This window comes from Triturus cristatus, chromosome 3_2 (genome assembly GCF_964204655.1).
Source record: "Triturus cristatus chromosome 3_2, aTriCri1.1, whole genome shotgun sequence".
NCBI lineage: Eukaryota > Metazoa > Chordata > Amphibia > Caudata > Salamandridae > Triturus > Triturus cristatus.
This window is the reverse complement of record NC_140584.1, coordinates 1,032,759,565-1,032,779,304: the sequence shown is the minus strand read 5'-3', so window position 1 is coordinate 1,032,779,304 and position 19,740 is coordinate 1,032,759,565. Positions and strand designations below refer to the sequence as shown.

Sequence of the window (19,740 nt, the reverse complement as noted above, 5' to 3'; positions counted from 1 at the left end):
GATCTGGCTCCAGAAATAATATTGTGCAGCTGCAACACCCTGCAGTAACCAACAGACCTGGGTCAGATTAAAGTAGTGTCCTTCTACACTGGGCTCGGTACCTGGGCCAGAAGAAAATACTGCCAGCTTCATCAGTTTGCAGTGGGTATCAAAGGCACTGGGTCTTATGAAAATACTGCGCAGATACATCAGCGTGCAGCACCATCCGGGGTGTACGTCGAATATTAACATTGGGCAGCAGTAGCAGTTGCAATGACTAAGGGGGTTATTAGGATGGCAGACAGACTGAAGTCCGTCCGCCATCCTGGTGGGAACCGGGACCGTCCGCCATGCATGTGGTAGTCCCACACACCCAATCAGGATGCAACCACCACCATGGCGGTTGGATCTTGCTTTTTAACATTGCGGAGGGTGCTGCTGACAGCAGCACCTGCCGCAAAGTTAAAATACCATGTTGTGCATTTCACTGCACTACGTGCCAGGCATCACATGGTGCCTGCTACGTAGTGCTGTGAAATGTAGGGGGGTACCATGGGTACCCCCCAGTGCACCCTCACCTCCCCCCAAAACAAGGGGGACCCGCAACGGACCCCCGTAACAAATCCTCACCAGCCTTTTCATGGCGGCATCGCCGCCATGGAAAGGCCAGTTGTAGCCACTATCCTAATTTGGTGGACGGTGCCTGCTAGGCACCGCCACCATTTTAGGCTATAGTGACCGTCCACCAGGCAATCTGTAAGATTGCTTTTGGTGGTCCCGTGGTGGATGGTATTTGTGTCCATCACAGTCCGAGCACGATTCCCTCCCCCATCTTAATGTGGTGGGGGGAATCTCGCGGTTCAATAGCAGAAGGACCGCCACCGCAGGGCTGGCAGTGATGGGCCTTCCACAATCGTAATCGGCCCCTAAGAGTCTGATTTAGACAGCAGCTGTTTCTTCTTAAGGGTGGGAGAGCATTGCCCCTCCCCGCCCGCTGTGAGCTGTGGTAAATGTGAACAATAAAATGCAATGAAAGAATTTCATTGCCATTTTATTTTTCACGAGGCGCGTCTCAGCCGTTAGTCAGCCTGCCTCTGAGCCGGAGAAATGGGGGCATGTCCTGTCCTCTGCTATTGATTGACAGCATGGAGGACTAGAGGAAGACTGGCCAGACACTGAAAAGTACGCATGTCAGTTTGGCCGGCTGTCTTGATGTCCAGCCTGACATGCACACTTTGCAGGTCTCCACACAGCTGTATTAGACAGCTGGGTGGAGACCAAGCACAGGCCTCCTGTGCCTGATGTATTGTCTAGCCAGCCCATTCCATCCAATCCTGGCGCTGCTCTCATGAGCAGCGCCACAACTGCTTAGGGAAGTTTGCACTTCGATTCGTGCTCTGAGCAACAGACAGGACACAGAGAACACAGCCGGGGTGCATTTATTTAATTTTCATTGTAATACATTGCAGTGTGTTTACTTTGCATGCTGTTTTATTGTGTCGTTTGGAAGCAGTGGGGCACTTAATATGTTTCCAGCCGCCCATAGGTTTATATGGCTGCTTGCAGAGACTAGGAGCCTGGCTGAGGTGGCTACCTCAGCCTGCAGTGACTACGGCTCCTCAGGTCAGATGAGAAGACTGCAGCTACACCGTACTGCGTTGTCCCAAGTAGTCTGCATCAGATGAGGATTCTCTGTCTCTGCACTGTCCTCCAGTGACCAAAGGGTCTGCTCCACCTGAAAGAATGAAGCTGCATCTTCTCTCAGCATTCACAACATCTGACTTAGAACAATCCCTGTGTTCTTTGGGCCTGGTCCAGCCATTATCGCCTACAGCGTGGCGCCCAGCCTCTGTCATGGTGCTTCACTGCCGTCCCTGTATCCTGTTAGTGGAGGAGAGGTTGCAGCTTTGGATTTTAGCCGGTTCTAAGACAACTGGAAAGAATCCTTGGTTTGACTATTTGTGGGGTTTCTCTTTTTAAGACGACAGCATTTTATTACCTTTCTCTTTTCTTGTCTCCCAATTTCTGTGTCTCTGTCTTTGTCTGGTGCTTTCTTTCTCTGCCATTGTTCCGATAAATTAACTTTTTAAAATGTATATTTAAAGCGGTTTCATTGAACATTTCACACATTTGATAAACATGCTTAACACAGCGGCGTTATTAACGTAATAAAAATATAGATACAAGGAGGTGGTGACAACCTCATGAATGTTTACAGTAATGAGTACATAAGTCGTGTCTACAATCAATCTTAATCTCATATGCTTATTATGAACGTAGAATCAGGGTTGGGCCAGGAAGTGATTTTCAAGGTTGGTCTTGAAAAGGGTGAAGCTGGAGGCCATGCGTATATTTGGTGGGTTGGAGTTGCAGATTTTTTGGACACTTGTTGAAAATGCAGGATTATTGGTGGAGGTTTGAGTCACTGGACGGTCTTCCTCCCTCAGGTCTTTGCTTTCTTCAGCTAAGGTCATTTTTCTGGCCTGGAGATTGAGATGGTCATATACAGTATCTTCTCCTTGTCTTTGTTATGTGCTTCTAGCTGTAGCCAGTTCAGTGATGCTAGGATAGACTTTCCTTGTTCAGGAGATAAGTTGGGTAACAGTGCGGAGAAGCACCATGAATGGTGCAAGCGGGACCCGTGAATAAAGTATTTCCATATTCGATTCTGGATAGCACCAAGATTTGAGCTCACTTCCTCAGTTCGAAACAAACATGAAATATGTGACGGCATGTCTGTGTCTGATACTAATGGCACTCTGTACTGTTGCCTTTACATAGGTGTCCAAGTGAGTTTTAAGCTTAGGGACTTTGTCTATGAGGGGTTTACGCGCAAAGTGCATTTTATTGATGTATTCAATCCGGCCCTAACAAAGTTCGAATTTATGTGGGGGGGAGATTATTCTGCGACTTCAGCTTTGCTCTCATGTTTTTCATCCAGTTGTGTAGGTCACATATACAGGTGTTGAGGGTCAGTCCATTGTAAGGAATGTCATAGTGCCCTCCACGTATTGATGATAGGAGACACCGAGGGTCTGCAGGACGTCAGCTAGTGGTCCAGTGGAAGGTTGAACAGGATGGGGGCCAGTATGGAGGCTTGTTGTACCCCGAAAGGAGAAACTGTGAATCTTGAGGCTGAGTTGTCACTTTAGTGAAAACACATGAAACTTAGCAGACATACTAGAATCCATGTGTTCTTCGGGTTATTATAAAACCGCCCTTGCACTCCAGTAATAAAATGTAGTAGTGCATGTTAAAGTATGCATAAGAACTTCATGAAGTAAGAGTCAATCCAGGTCAGCACAGTGTCTTTAAATTCTACGTGCTCTGTTGAAAGAGTGGGGGGATGTTACGGTGAAGTGTATTACATGCTGGATGTAAATCTTGTTGCGCTTGCAGACATGAGATACTTTGAGGAGTTTTTATTGGTATTGTGACCACATCTGAATCCAAACTGAATAGGTCTTAGGTGTTGATTGTAGGTGTGTTAATTTAGATGTACATTGAGTATTGTCCACCAAGTATGGGAGTGATTGGTCTCAAATTCTCTGCTTCATTAGTAGAGGTTGTGCTTATCATACATGGCCAATTTTGATAGGGTCAGATACAGTAGTGTACAATTGAGCCTAAGGGGTGTGGTGTTCTTCTCAGTGGAGGCTTTTATAATGCCTTATGGAGTGATAGCCGCAAAGGTATGCCATTTGGAAGAGATGTTTTTATTTGGGGGAGAGTTGACATATTTTGTTCAGTAGCGTGGCAGTGGGGCTCTTTCTCCTGAATGGAGTGATTTTGTTAGAATAGTAGCTGGCAAATGAATCCCCCTCTCACCTGCACTCTTTGAAGTTGTAAGCGCGAGTGGATGTTGAAGAGCGCCTCAGGGTGGTTTGTTGCACTCATTAGTCTGCTACTGAAGAATGAGCTCTCAGATTTCCATAGAAACAGTTTGTGGGTGTGTCTTCTGGTCTTGAGCTGGTTGCGAGTGTAGTTGGATGAGAGTGTAGTTGAACGGGTGCTGGTTAGGTTTGCATCTTTGCATGTTAACTTGATGAGAATACCAGTGTGAGGTGTTTTGGGAGGTTTTTAATTGACTGAGATGGGGGACAAGGGTTTTTAGCATGCATATAAGATTTTTTTATATTCTTTGATATGTTGGGCAGGACCTGTGCTTGGAGTATGTAGTCATGGGCCAATGTTTTTGACATCTTTAGTTGTCTTCAGGGTTTTTCTGAGTGGCGTGTCCTTTGCAGGAGAAATGTAGTGAAAAAAGAGCGTTCCGGTGACTCAACCAATTTGCTGGAGGAGGCTCATTGGTCTGACCCTTTGGCTGACAACGATGAAGACAAGATTGAGGTCCCTGACGTGTGTTTTTTGTGAGTGTGGAATCATCTGCAGTCAGAAATGCTTTAATTTAACTAGTGCTCTTGTTGCACATGTTCCAGTGCATATTGAAGCCATGAATTACATTTTTTCATGACAGGAAAAGATTTTTGCAACCACCATTTTGATGAGACCACCAATGAAAGCATCATTTTCTCATGGATGGTGGTAGATGATAGATCTGTTTGTCTTTGCTGGCGAGTATGTCGGTGGTGAAGCATCCAAACGAGGAAAAGGATTGAGTTTTGATTCATCTGCAGGTTAGATGCTCTTTTTATATTAGCGTGACCCCGATTGTCCCTGCATATCTATCCTTAGTAGCAGTGTATCAGTTCTCCCAGTGAGAGAAGGTCAAGGACTCCAGTATGTAATAATTTGTAGATGTGCAGTTTATAAGGTTGTTTTTCCAAACATATGACATTGTTTTCTAACATAAGATAGGCACTTTGAAATATTGTAGTGTCTCTTCATCCTTTTACAGTCATCAGTTTCTGCATACTTTGTACAGAGTATATTTGGATTATTGTTTCAATGTTTCTGCATACTTTGTACAGAGTATATTTGGATTATGGTTTCAGTGTTTCTGCATACTTTGTACAGAGTATATTTGGATTATGGTTTCAGTTTTTGCAAACTTTGTACAGAGTATATTTGGATTATGGTTTCAGTTTCTGCATACTTTGTACAGAGTATATTTGAATTATGTTTTCTGTTTCTGCATACTTTGTACAGAGTATATTTGGATTATGGTTTCAGTTTTTGCTTACTTTGTACAGAGTATATTTGGATTATGGTTTCTGTTTCTGCATACTTTGTACAGAGTATATTTGGATTATGGTTTCAGTTTTTGCATACTTTGTACAGAGTATATTCGGATTATGGTTTCAGTTTCTGCATACTTTGTACAGAGTATATTCGGATTATGGTTTCAGTTTTTGCATACTTTGTACAGAGTATATTTGGATTATGGTTTCTGTTTCTGCATACTTTGTACAGAGTATATCTGGATTATGGTTCCCTTGCATCAGTGCGAGCGATATTTGAAACAATCAACCTCTGAATTTGCAGTTGATAAGGTTACAGTTTAGTTCTGTAGTTATTGATGGAAAGGGTCGATTTGGTAATTTTGATAGCTGTGAGGCGGTGCCATTGACACGCTAATGTTAGTTTGGCTTTGTGACATCTGGATCCTGATCTTGGTTGGATCTGCACCTGCTTTTCAGGAAGAGTTAAATCTATAAGGCTGGTAATCATGTGCAAGTGAGATGCCGTCAAGTTATAAGGGACAATTCGAAGCGCTGGAGTCAGGGTGGAGCGGTTTAGTGGGAACTATTGCAGGTAATCTAGGTATGTGATAGGAAGGTGGTGGGTTCGGAAGCCGTTGTTGTGTGAGGTGTTTCTTCTGGTGATGTTATTCAGACCATCTTCAGGAGACTTCTGTGACCATACTTCGTGGAACCGAGTGGGACAAGTTTGGGTGTTTATTGATGGTGTTTGTTGCGAACGTAGATGGGTAATTATGCTGAAGATGTTGTCGATGTTAGATTTAAGAGTTTTACCCATCTGTGTGACCATGCTAATGTGATAGTCATAAGTATTAGGGTATGTGCTGTTGCTGGTGAGGTGATGGAGAGCTTCAGAGTAGTTTGTTGCCCTCTTCTGTTGGTTCTGTGTTTGATTTTTGAGGGGAGTGGTGACTGAGCTATATTCTTCAAGTATGGGAGCAGGCAATAGCTTGTACGTGAGGGCCATGTGAGCTTTCTGCATTGTCGTAGTGGGTCTTGGGACGGTAGGTAGGTAGGTGCAGCTGTGTCTGGAAAAGCCTGCATGTGATGGGAGAGGAAGAGAGACCAGCGGCTCGGAGTGAAAGGAGCTGTTCTGGAGGTACTGTATGGAGGTGTAATGTTGAGGTTAGGCTTGGCCGGTGTGTTGATTTCAGGCTTCAAGAAGCTGAAAACAGATACAAATATATGTAAGTTGATAATGGTTGATTACCCCATTATTTCGCTGTTGTAATAGACATTGATGCGAGTATATGGGCCTCGTATATGTGATTTTTTCTTGATGGTTAAAAAGTTGCAATTCATGCATCTACATAATTCATGAGAAATAAAACTTCATTCTATCTGGCAACAGATGTTAGGACGTGATACTTGCCAGGGATGAGAGTCTCTGATTACTGAAGGTGTCTTGCTTCATTTTATGTGGGTGAAAGAGGATTTATTACCAAGCATTACAGACACAATGGATTTACTTGCACTTCGTCAAAATATTTGAGACATTTCTAAATTAATAAAGGACTGAGTGTCGAGAGATGGACATTTTTGAAGACCGACGGGGAGAATGAACTTGAGACCTTGATGGTGGCAGGAGTTTGGAGATGACTATGTTAGTTACCAGACTGTGGAGGCAACAGGTGGTGGAGTATTTTTTCTAGGTTTGTGGAAGTATATTTAGATATGTTTGGCTCCGGAAGTACTACAACAGGTATATATGCCTCTCTGTTAGAAATGGGATTTCTAGTTGGCTAAGGCTTGCGCCAAAGCCAGGCAGAAACCACCACTCTAGTCAGGGCTGGGGAGTTACACGCCAAAGATAAACCCTGCTCACCCCCTTGGTAGCTTGGCACGAGCAGTCAGGCTTATCCCGGAGGCAATGTGTAAAGCGTTTGCGCGCGCACCCAGCAACAACACCCAAGGCCCACCACAAAAGAAACTCCACACAAGGTATTATATGAAAATAGCCTTTGTATTATACCAAAACACATTAGATAAAAACACACACTCTACAATGTGCCAACAGGCACGGGCCGAATTTACAAGGGATTATATGTACAGGGGACAGGGCCACATGGACCACTGTCAGGAATTAGCACTAATCACCAATTGTACATGTAGAACATAACACAAATTAGCACTGTAGAACACAACCAGTAACTACTGGCGCAATAATGACCTCAGCGTCATCACACTAGCATCAGGTATAAAACCTATCCTGCATCCATCACAGGTGCATAAACACATTATGCAATTTCTCATTAGTCTAACGCATTAGACCTACCCACCTAAGTATAACTATACTAGGGGCGTATATCGCACAGGGAAGTACCATCTCCCTAACACCAACCTAAGCAGGTAAAACAACCTCCTAGGCAGAAATTACCACATTTAGAGGTATAAGACACAGGGTGCGCCAAACATACTATACACAGTACATTTCCTAGCACCAAAAGCATGAACACAGGGTGCGCAAAACATACTACACCGTACATTTCCTAGCACCAAAATCAGATTAGAGTCCAGGTCGCACCAGAACATAAACGTAGCAGCTGCCCACTACTTGCTGGGCAGCTGGGGACAAGAACAGGGCCTAAACGCTGCAGCTGGCACTAAGTGCTGCGCAGCTGGGAAGGCAAATAGGAGGCATGGGCTCTCAATGGCCCCTGTAGCAATATCCAACACGCTGGAGCCCCCTGGGCTCTGAAACATACACATGTCCCCAAGCGTTGGAGCCTCGCAGGCTCAGAAACAATAATGCCCCCTTCGTTGGAGCCATCTGGCTCTGGATATACGTAGCCCCTCTGGAGCACACTGGCTCCGTGAATAACTATGGCCCCGAGCGTTGGAGCCTTCTCTGGGCTCAAGAACAATACTGCCCCCTTTGTTGGAGCCCTCTGGCTCTAAAATACTGATGGCCCCGTTGGAGCCTCACAGGCTCTTAAACAATGTGCCCCGTCGTTGGAGCGGCCCGCTGCCATCCGGGGCCGCTCTAGACTTTATTCTGCAGTTTCTGCTGAGCCTCCCCTCCAGCCCTGTACACTTACCGGGCTGTTCTCTTCACCCACTCCCTCTTCTGGGACCGGGATTTCTCCGGAGGCGGCAGGTGGCAGGCGGGGCTCTCTCTTCCTCACGAGAGCCTCGCTGAGGATTCGTCCGCCCCCTTCTTCACCCGGGCCCCCTCCTGGGACCCGGGACTTGCTTTGACCAGGCCAGCACTCCGCGGGGCTCTCCCTTTCACACTGGAGCCCCGCGTCACCGGACTTCCTCATCACGGGGTATGGCGGCACTTCCACTTCCGTCCCGTGGCCCTGCCCACAACCAGGCGGGCCGCGGACTCAGCGGCGAGTTTTGAATGCGGCTCGGGCCGCGGCGGTGATTTCTTTGTAAGAGGGGTTGGCTCCCTCCAAATTCATGATATAAGGCGGGGTGGGCACCCGCCGGACACAACAAATCGCGGGGTGGGCACCCGCCGCACACGGCGAATCGCGGGGTGGGCACCCGCTCTTTTTAAAAGAGGCATAACGCGGGGTGGCACCCGCAATTTACAAATAACGAGGAAGCGGGGTGGGCACCCGCAATTGAAGGATAAGCGGCAACAACGCGGGGTGGGCACCCGCCAAATCGGCATCCAGGGGGGAATCCCTACGTTGCGGATTCCTTTTTCCTCATGCAGCGCAGCGCTGCCAAGGCCCACATGTTCCTCCTTCCTGGGGGGAAAGATAGCGCTTCCCAGGCGCTAGGTCAACAGAAAGTCCTGGAGGCATCAAGGGGGCAATGTAGGGCCCAGGGGCCAGCACACAGGGCCCTCCAGCAGGGAGGCAGCCCCCATGGCGGTCCCTCCTGGGCCCCACCAGCAGCAAGCCCCCTCCTGTCAGGATCCAAAGCAGAACAAGCAATAAAGCGCTCACCAGGCGCTAGAAGTAAAGTCCTCCAGTATCCAGGGCATCCAGGGGCTGGGCAGGGCCCAGGGAGGCAAGCCTTCCCCTGGGCCCCAGCAGCAGCACGCCCCTGGTAGATTCAAGACAGAACGCAAGAACATTTTGTAAGGGGACACAGCCCCTTTTTATACACAGGTTCCTTTGTTTCCAAAGGTGCAGGGGAGAGGCGAACCAGATGCAACTGGTTCTTGAGCACTTTGTTTTGCTCAGCCCCTCTCCCTATTCACAGAATAGGCCAGGGTCATCAGTTGTACCACAGGGGCCGGAGCCAGCATTGTGTGGGGAAAGCCCAGCCCTATTCAGGTCCTAGGTGTACTCCTCCTGACTCTGGGGATTCCCTAGCCCGTCACATGACCTCAGGCAGCCAATCGCCAGACAAGGCACTAATTTCACACTGCACACAGAAGTGCCCACTTCTAGAAGTGGCACTTCCACACTAGATACATGCACGCCGCACACATCATCGCGCAGCATTTTATCACACGAGTCCGCACATACCAAACTCGGCCCTGCACTCCCCACGCATCAGGAACTAACATGGTCACTCAGATCCCCCATGCATTCCTATGGGAGGGCAGGTCAGTCTCACTCAATGTAACCCAGAGCGCATGCACTTTACACTGGGACACAGTGTTAAAGCGCCTAGAGGCCTAAATCCACTAATACACCATAGGGAAAAGGCTAGGATACTGCAAAAAGTTCTGGGGGTGAACTTGCCAGAAGGGCCAAGTCCAACACTCCCTCTACCTCTTTTTTCTCTCTGGCTCGCTCCCTTAATCCCTCCTTCTCTTGGCCGAATTTCTTCTCTTCTAGTACGCTTTTATTTTCATGCTGTTTTTTTTCTGTAACTTTATATATATCTGACACTATTTGTTATTCCTCTTTTTATTCCTTAGCCTTTCTTTTTTTAGCTCTCACTTTTCCTCTCTCCTCTCTTTCTGCATCTCTTGTACTGTTTCTTTCCTTGCTCTCTTTCTTTTCTTCTTTCTCTGTCCAAGATATCCCATGAATTTATCTCATAAATTCATTAGCTGCCATCTTTTGTACTTGGTCCCTATCACCACCATCTCTTTGTTTCTCTAATTTCTCTCTTTTCCCTCACTTTCCTTTTTTGCAAAGCACTTCGATTTTCAGGTGATTTATCATTATTTGATACTAAACTTTGCACAAATATTGTTTTTTCAGCAAACTAACGCGAGAGAGTGGGACTGATTTCCCGATACCGGTCATCCCATCCGCAGAAGATCGAGACACAGAGCAGATGATTCGCGAGAAAGATGAGGAGGTAAGTGTGTGGAAGACACCGCGATTGATCAAGTGGCATTCTTAGTGTGTGACCCATACAGGACGTCTTTAGGGATACTCGTAGGGGCCACTCAATAAGACTTCTGACCTAGAGGATGGAACATCCTTGCATGTCTATGTTGTACCTCACTGTCCTTACCAGTGCATGCTTCTCCACCTACCGTCATTTCCTGCACACGTCATAGAAAATGTCTGATATGTGTCCATGTTCACCTTCAGTAATTTAGCTTCCATTGGGGCAGCAGGTGCAGTGGCACATGGTTATTGCTGCCTTTCACAGTTCAAACAGCAGCCAGGAGGCCTATTTCATTCCATACACTAGTGTCCATGAAGCACTGGATACACCACTGGACATGGTGTAAGGACCCGTTACCAGCAGTATAATGTCTAAAGATTCTTTTTATTAATTTAAAGATATTCAAATGGGAAGCTGACGTCAGATGACAGGGATGAGCAGAGCGTGCTCCTTGGCTGACGTCAGATGACAGGGATGAGCAGAGCGTGCTCCTTGGCTGATGTCAGATGACAGGGATGAGCAGAGCGTGCTCCTTGGCTGACGTCAGATGACAGGGATGAGCAGAGCGTGCTCTTTGGCTGACGTCAGATGACAGGGATGAGCAGAGCGTGCTCCTTGGCTGATGTCAGATGACAGGGATGAGCAGAGCGTGCTCCTTGGCTGATGTCAGATGACAGGGATGAGCAGAGCGTGCTCCTTGGCTGACGTCAGATGACAGGGATGAGCAGAGCGTGCTCTTTGGCTGACGTCAGATGACAGGGATGAGCAGAGCGTGCTCCTTGGCTGATGTCAGATGACAGGGATGAGCAGAGCGTGCTCCTTGGCTGATGTCAGATGACAGGGATGAGCAGAGCGTGCTCCTTGGCTGATGTCAGATGACAGGGATGAGCAGAGCATGCTCTTTGGCTGACGTCCTATGAAAGGGATGAGCAGAGCGTGCTCCTTGGCTTATATAGCGCGAACTCGACAAAAGGTATTGGAGCGCTTTACACGAGCACCGTATTTACATTACACATTCAGGCACGGGGAGATTAAGTGATTTGCCCATAATCACAGGGTGTGGACGCGACCCCGAGGCTCAAACCCTGGTTTCCAGCACCAAAGGCGGCAGTCTATCTGACGGGCCACATCCTCTTCCCAATTCCAATAGAAGCCCATGTTGACACCAGAACATGGGCTTCTTTGGGAATTCTCAAGGGCATATTATCAAGCCCATTATCGCCGCTTTAGCAGCATTTTTCTGCCGCAAAAGCGGTGACAATTTTAATGCCGTTTCTTGATAATATGCCCCTAAATTTTAAAACATCATAACAAAAGTTATTAAAGGTAACATTCGGGGTTAGGAAACAATGGAAAATTAGAATGAAGCATCACCTAGGTCAAGTAAAGTATAGTCCAACAAAAGCTACAAAATTATCGAGTGACCATTGCTTTGAACATGATTCTTGATAGGGCTAAAAAAAATCATCGATACTCGAGGGACATTCAGAATTATTTTCAACACAGAACGAAACATTGCAGAATCCAGGGAAATAATACATTTGTGAAATGTTTCAAGTAGCAAAAGTATCAGACACGTCTCTCTTCCTCTGGGATTGTCACCCATGGCCGTGAGGACCCTTAAACTCATAGCAGCACCTCCAAGCTTCTAGATGGGGGTCACTTACAGTCTATTCTCAGTGGCTTCCTCTTAAAGGTTTTGAAGGCAAGGTCAGGCTTGTCAGAAACACGGGCGAGGCTAGGGCTAAAACCTAATGTGGGACATCTAGATGTTTCTTATGTCTTGGCCCTTAAAAAAATCTTTAGGGAAAGAGAAAATACATCTGGCTCAACCTAGGGGTCTGGCCGAAAAAAGGTTCCTCTTTATTAATGAAAACAGCAGGATTTCTTGTAAGTAACAGTCTCTAAATAAATATTGCTGCAGGAGAGAGGCGACTTGGAAAGCGTGAGCACTGAGGTATGCTCCCTTTCCACCCCCCCGAACCCGAGAAGGCCCTGGGCAAGGCAGGGATGTGTCTTACGCAACTCTGAAGCACCACAGTCTCCAATTAGGACAGGAACAGCTGGACCAAGTCTCCAAACAACCCACAAGGAACACATCACATAAAACAAGCATTTGCAATGCAATCGGTCTCGCATTTACACGAGTTTAAGCTATTGGCATTGTAAATGACAATGCCTTTTATTTAAGTTTTAAAAACGAAAACAAAAATAAAAGGCATTGTTATTTGTAATGTGAACAGCTCAAACTTGTGTAAATGCAAGACCTATTGCATTGCAAATGCTTGTTTAGGACTTGTGCCCTGTGAAAAACAGTCTTGGCTTACGCTTGAACCAAAAAGGTTTAGTAGAAGGCCTTGGCTTACACTAGACATTAAACAAACCAAATACTTATATATTAAAATAAAAAGCTCCACACCCGAATGTACGACGATCTCCCAGCGGCAAAGTTAGTGGGAGGTTCAGAATCGCCGCTGTCGCGATTTGAAATGGTGATGGATGCTTTCAGAAAGAGAGAGCAGGAAATGAAGGGACTGCACAAGAGGACAGGGAGGGGGAGAGAGGGAATCAGGAAGCAGAGGCGGAGAATGAACAGATGGGAGGGAGAGGTAGAAGAGATTTGAGGGGTCGTGAACCTGGATGAGCGGGGGGACGTGCTACAGAGGGGAGAGAGAGGAGAGGCAGAGAAAAGTGTGGACAGAGAGGGTGGAAAGGAGAGGCAAGCAGGGGGAGACGAGAATGGAGGAAGTGGAGGAAGGCAATTTGAGGGGAATGGCAAGGGAGAGACGCAAGGAGAGGGAGCCAAAGACTGAAACAAGGGTGAGAAGCATGGAGAGGGAGACAGAGAGTGCAGCAAGAGAGAGAGCGCAGACAAGGAGCCCAAGAGTGAAGCACGGGTGAGAAGCACGGACAGGGAGCCCGAGAGTGCAGCAGGGGAGAAAAGCACGGAGAGGGAGCCTAAGAGTGCAACAGTGGAGAGAAGCACAGAGCAGGAGCCCAAGAGTGCTGCAGGGGAGAGAAGCACAGAGAGGAAGCCAGAGAGTGCAGCAGGTGAGAGAAGCACGGAGAGGGAGCCCGAGAGTGCAGCAGGGGAGAGAAGCACAGAGAGGGAGCCCGAGAGTGCAGCAGCGGTGAGAAGCACAGAGAGGGAGCCCAAGAGTGCAGCAGGGGAGCAAAGCACGGAGAGGGAGACAGAGTGCAGCAGGGGAGAGAAGCACAGAGAGGAAACCCGAGAGTACAGCAGGGGATAGAAGCACGGAGAGGGAGCCCGAGAGTGCAGCAGGGGAGAGAAGCACAGAGAGTGAGCCAGAGAGTGCAGCAGTTGAGAGAAGTGCCGTTAGGAAGAGAGGCGCGGAGAGGGAGCCCCGGAGTGCTGTTAGGGAGAGAGGCACAGAGAGGGAGACTCAGAGTGCTGTTAGGGAGAGAGGCATGGAGAGGGAGCCCGAGAGTTCTGTTAGGGAAAGAGGCACGGAGTGGGAGCCCGAGAGTGCTGTTAGGGAGAGAGGCACAGAGAGGGAGACTCAGAGTGCTGTTAGGGAGAGAGGGACGGAGAGGGAGCTCGAGAGTGCAGCAAGGGAGAGAAGCACGGAGAGGGAGCCCAAGAGTGAAGCAAGGGTGAGAGGCACGGACAGGGAGCCTGAGAGCGCAGCAGGGGACAGAAGCATGGAGAGGGAGACAGAGTGTATCAGGGGAGAGAACCACGGACAGAGAGCCCAAGAGTGAAGCAAGAGCGAGAAGCAGGAGAGGGAGTCTGAGAGTATAGAAAGGGAAAGAGGCATGATGAGGGAGCCAGAGAGTGCAACAGGGAGAGAAGTGAGGTTGAGAAGATGAGTTGGGGAGAGAGGCATGAGAGGTGGAAGGCACAGCAATGGAGATACACCTGGGAAAGGAGTAAGCATGGGGGAGATGAAGATGAAAACAACAGGGCAGAAAGGAGAGGGGAGAAGGAAAGAGGACATGGAAAGGAGAGAGAGGAGTGGAGGCTGGGGCGAGGAGTGAGAGAGGCAGAGGGAGGGCCATGGCATTGAGGGACACAGAGGAGATACAGAAGTGGAAGTGAGGCAGAGCGAGACGGCTACCGAGGCAGTGGAGAGATTAACCAGGAGCAATGGCGCGTGCCGCTCAATGTAAACAAGTGCGCGTGTGAAAGACTAGCAGTTCAGAAGGGAACAGGCAGAAGCTGTTTTCAAGCACACTTGCGCTTGTGGCGGCATCCGCCTTGCGGGAGCGAGCAACAGCCAATTAGCACGCGCTCTGCTGCTCGCTCCCGCAAGGTGGATGCCGCCACGAGTATGTGCTTCCAAAAAGAGCAGAGCGACGGCTAAAGGTCCTCCTATGCAGCACATGTGCGTTGCGTAGGCGAGACCTAAAAAGGGGGTTCTCTTCTTTTCTCTACAAAATGGAGCAGCTTCTCTTACTTCAATGGGTGAGTAAAACATCTTAAGTGCCAACTAGTTAGTTGCTGGTGGAAATAACCTACCCTGTGCAAATTGTGCAATGATGCCAAAAATAATTTGTGTGGCCAAATGACTAGAGCCTACATGCAAATTAAAGGGATTTAGTGAACGTGCCATCCACCTCTCTCTTTCTCACACCAGTCTGAGCTAACTACTCCCATGCAGAACAGCTGTGAAGTTTTGCCAATATCTGTAAGCACCAGTGGTTTTCAGAGACACAGATTCTGGAACTTCCCTCCTTCCTCTCAAGTTTGTACTACAGAAAACTGACCCCCAGAATATCGTGGTACAAAAGTATCCCAGTTAGAATAGCAAAAGACATAAAATCAAAAGGTACGTGCATATAGGGAAGTATAGATCTACTATTCCTAACTCCTCATCTTTGTAGTTTAAAGATATATATCACAAAGGTACATATGTCTGGAGTTAGGTATAGAAATCATTACTTACTTTCCTGTCAATACTTTGTTTTCAATATTTTGGTCTCAATATTGCGTCCCATCGATAATGTTGTCGATATGAGGGGTGGACGAGCGCTGGAAGGAATTCCACACCACTCCCCGCTGCGCCCATAGAAAACTCGTTCCAGCGACAACTAAGCAATTATTATTGTCTGAGGTGGTTGAAATGTCATTAATTCAGTACTAATTTCCAGTGAAACACCCGCATCTCATCATTTTAAAAGACATTTGTGACATGCATACCCTTTTCAGATATAATAGTTCAAATATCATATCTGTTTTCCTTTGAGGATTAGTCCCTGTTTCCACCACAGTTCTACTTTCAGACTCTCAGAAGAACGTTACCTATTACTTTTTGAGCGAGCTGGATCCAGTGTACGTCAAGTGACAATTGGCAGCTGTCAGTTGTGAAATGCACAGACAGCATAAACTTCCTGCAACATTTCTCTCAATAATAACATACATATGTGGAAGCTTGTAGGACAGCCTGCAGTATCCAACTTTCAGTGTATGACAATAAAATGATGTATTTCTCAGTACCACTCAATGGCATGGTAAGCGAGTCCTGCAATACCATGGGGGTCTTGGCTACATCGATTCGCAATTTAAATAGCCATTTAAGGACCTCATTAGTATATTGCATGGCTGACCCACTACAAAGAAAATACCTTCAATAAAAGCATTTAAGGGGAACTACTACAGGCACTGTAGTGAGTACCCTCATTCTGTGTGCCACTTTAGAAGACTAGTTAGGCAGACAGGGTACTACTTTGGGGATAACAGATAATGTGATTTCATTATAATTTACTGTTCTGGTGATACTCATGTAGTGACGTCCAAGCACAAAGCTCTACTTCGAGTATAATCCGAACACGCTGCACTGATCAGTCACAACCCACAGGAGGGAGGATGCCTACAATGGATGCCTGTTTGCATCTGTACCAGTACACGAGTCGTGAACAATAAACACAAGAACACAAATTGTCATGATAGCATAAAATACCAACTTGCAAATGACTCCTCTGATGCATTTGTGATGTGTGCTCCTGTACTCAGACATCACAAACTGCCTAAAAACTTCCAAAGCATGGGAAATCCAACCACGTTGAAAAATCACTCAGATAAGTAAAATGCAAATTCATACCACTTGTCCACAATGCAATGCTGAGCTGATATTTTATTGTGTGAGGTCTGAGCACAGGATACTGTGTGATGCACTCATGGAGTGCACTACTGAGAGGGTTCTTAGTAGGGAGAGGTTACTTGCACACCCTTGCACACAGCACCTGACCTCCTTGAGATGTTGTCGCTCAGTGGCACAATCACCTTCATCTAAATCCTGCCATGTATTCTTCCCCATTAGAAACTGTGTTTGGTTTCAAGAATTTAGGGTGAAACCCCTATTCAGCCCCACAGCACAGGCTGATCACTTCAATAGGGTTGGTGGGAAAGGCTGAGAAGGCACCTCATCCCCTGACTGCAGGGCCCTCCTCAGCTTTGGGCATGTGGCGTGTCTTTTCATTCCTCAGAAGGCCATTGCTTTGCTTGGTTTATACAACTTTGAGCACAGGCGGCATCAGCTGTGTCCCTTTTTCCCTTTCCAGCTGCGGCGGATGCAGGAGATGCTGCAGAAGATCCAGAGACAAATGAAGAAGGACATGCATTAGCCGCATCCATGTCCTCCAGCACATTCACTCAAACCATGTTTACATCTAACAACTCAACATCAACTCAGACCCAGCAAACCCAGCCAACATCAACAAGGAACCCTTCGCCTTATGACAGCACACCCTCTATATGTTCAACCACTCCCCACCCTGGAAGCATCAGAGGATAATAAAGTCTAGTAATATTTAGTACTTTGGTACTTTAGTACTTCCCAAGTGTGCCCATTTCTTCCTGGGCTCATAAGGAAATTTACAGGAATTCTGGGCCTGTTGTACAAACAATTATAAAATAATACATGAAAAATGCGAATGCATTTCAACCAGCAGCAGAGCTGTCAGCAGCGTCGAAACATGTCAGTCATTTCCACTTGTCACACCAGAGAATATTCTGTGTATTTTCGTTTGTGCACGACATTCCTTTGAATAATCCTAACGCAACCTTTTGATAGTTGAGACAGAAGTGCTCGCTAGTACTCTTGGACTCGAGTTATTTGGTATGTTTGCAAATTTCTCCCAGTGTTTGTGGCATCTTTATGGATTTATTTCCAATCAACACTTGCCAGTGTATGTGTCAACACCCAACCTCTCATCCTTTTGTCCTTGGCCTTCGCCCTTCTCCCTTTGGTGGAATTCTCACTTGTTCTTCTGCCTGTATAGAACCTACAAGCAATTTGCCAAGTCAAATTTGTGGTCTGAATAACCAATGGTATGGGAGATGGATTCAAATGCATGATTAAGTCAGTATGCTGATTCTCTTACGTGCTTATTATGTTCAGTTTAATGTCTCTCTCTCTGTTCTGCAGTTTCGACCGGCGGAGGAGATTCCACAGACCAGAGACTGAGGTTCCCACTGGTTGTCTCTGACTGTGTCTCTCAGCCAGAACCTGTGTTACATGCCTGTATTGTTGTGAAGGCTCAGAACAACTATCTACCATGCAATCTTCTTTTAAATTACAGGTCTACACAGCACCCTCAAACTCAGGCTTTTCCATTTTTTATTTGTAGTTGTCTGAAAAATACACTGACCTTTTCATCCCTGCAATTTCCCACTTTAAATATCCGCATTGCAGACTGTCCCATCCCCATAAACTATGCTTTCCCAGTCTGAACTTAAACTTTCTCCAGCACTGGGTAATTGATAGATTCAATGCACAGTGAATATCCACTGTATCTCCAGTGAAACTTTAAAAGGTAAACATCTTGCAGCCCTATCAGTCTTCAGGATCCGGGTACTTACTATCCTTATGTCACTTGTAGCTCAATGTCCATGCATCAGGTTAGATTCTTTCATCTTGGTATGGACTGTGGACCTTGGGAGCGGCAGCATTCAGTGGCAGGCCTTAGGCTTAAGGACTTGAGTTATCTACAAAATAATTGTTTTAGATCTATCATAGTTATTATTGAATTTGATCAGTGGTATACATTTTTAATATGGTTTCTATCAGCAAACTGCATCACGAGATTGTTTGATGTGGTATAAACTTCCTGCTACAGTTAGACTGTACTACTCTTGACGTTCTGGGTTTTAACGTTATGTTATGTTATGTTATTTTATAAAGCGTGCAGCTACCCAACAGGGTCTCCCGATGCGGGACAAGGTGGCAGGCAGAGCCACAAGACTGGTAAACACCAGCCTCAAGATAGGCAATCAGGCTTGGCAACTAAAAAGGAAAGTCCTCAGGTTCTTATGGAAGGCGAGCAAAGAGTGACAGTTCCTCTATGTTAAGTACTAGTTTATTTCCTTCAAGTGATGTGATTGTGGGAGGAAGCTGGAAAGGAGCAGAGTATTTTACGTGTTGCTTATTCTCAGCAACGCCTTCCCCACATGCAGTGTCTGAACACCATTGAGACTATGAGCCACCCAGTGAATACATGAAGAAAAGCCCGGCGCCTGGGTGCTTAGGGGGCAGGAGAAGGAGGATGGAGGATGACTTTGCAGCTACATCATCAGCATCACCTGTCCTCCTCATCTTTTTCAATCACACACTACACTGCCCAAAGGGTACACTCTAAGGCTCGCCCCCTTGACATCCTTCTGATGTAGAATCTCCTCTTGGGCCCACCTGAGTGAAAAAGAGACTTTCGTTGTAATTATAATCAGAATTGACTCAGAGAAAATCATTAGCCAAGGTCCACCACCTTTCTGTCCTGAAAACAGCTAAGGGGCATATTATCAAGCTCGGCGTTAAAATTATCGCCGCTTTAGCGGCAGGAAACTGACGTTAAAGCGGCGATAATGGGCTTGATAATATGCCGCAGAGAATTCCAATAGAAGCCCATGTTCTGGTGTGTACCTGGGCTTCTATTGGAATTCTCTGTGGCATATTATCAAGCCCATTGTCGCCGCTTTAGCGGCAGATTTCTGCCGCTTCCGCGGCGATAATTTTAACGCCGTTTCTTGATAATATGCCCCTAAGAGATTTACTTCATCCTTGATGTCAAGACATTCTCTGCTGTTGACCTTCAATATCCCGAAGCAGTTCTTAGGGGCACTTTTCCGTTCCGTACGGTGAAACTCCTCTCAGGAAAGACTTCATTTTTTTCTGCTCTTTGTCCCAGGTCAAGAAGTGTTTAGTAATGGTAGACTGTGTGTCCCCTCCTCTTACGCTGACTTACACATGCTTAGTACGTGACATGCTCTTGACGTTACAGTCCTCATCACTCATAGCAGCTGTCATATACTCTTCATCAAAGAAACCTTTCTCAACTTCACCTTTGCCCACGGCTACTCAATACACATCAAACACACATATCCAAAACA

General features: G+C 46.7%; 1 protein-coding gene across 2 annotated transcripts in view; it reads left to right on the top strand.

Moving 5' to 3' along the window:
* The window catches only part of LOC146859048 (septin-4-like), a 328,318-nt gene extending 309,163 nt beyond the window's left edge, over positions 1–19,155 (top strand). Inside the window, exons 12-13 of one of the 2 annotated variants that reach the window (XM_085649678.1) lie at positions 10,259–10,358; positions 17,783–19,155. In XM_085649678.1, the coding sequence (XP_085505804.1) occupies positions 10,259–10,358; positions 17,783–17,821 (139 nt within the window). In that variant the 3' untranslated portion in view covers positions 17,822–19,155. Of the gene's footprint in view, positions 1–10,258; positions 10,359–16,916 lie in introns of both variants that reach the window. The other variant, XM_085649677.1, reaches the window with a different exon arrangement.
* The last annotated feature ends 585 nt before the right edge of the window (positions 19,156–19,740 follow it).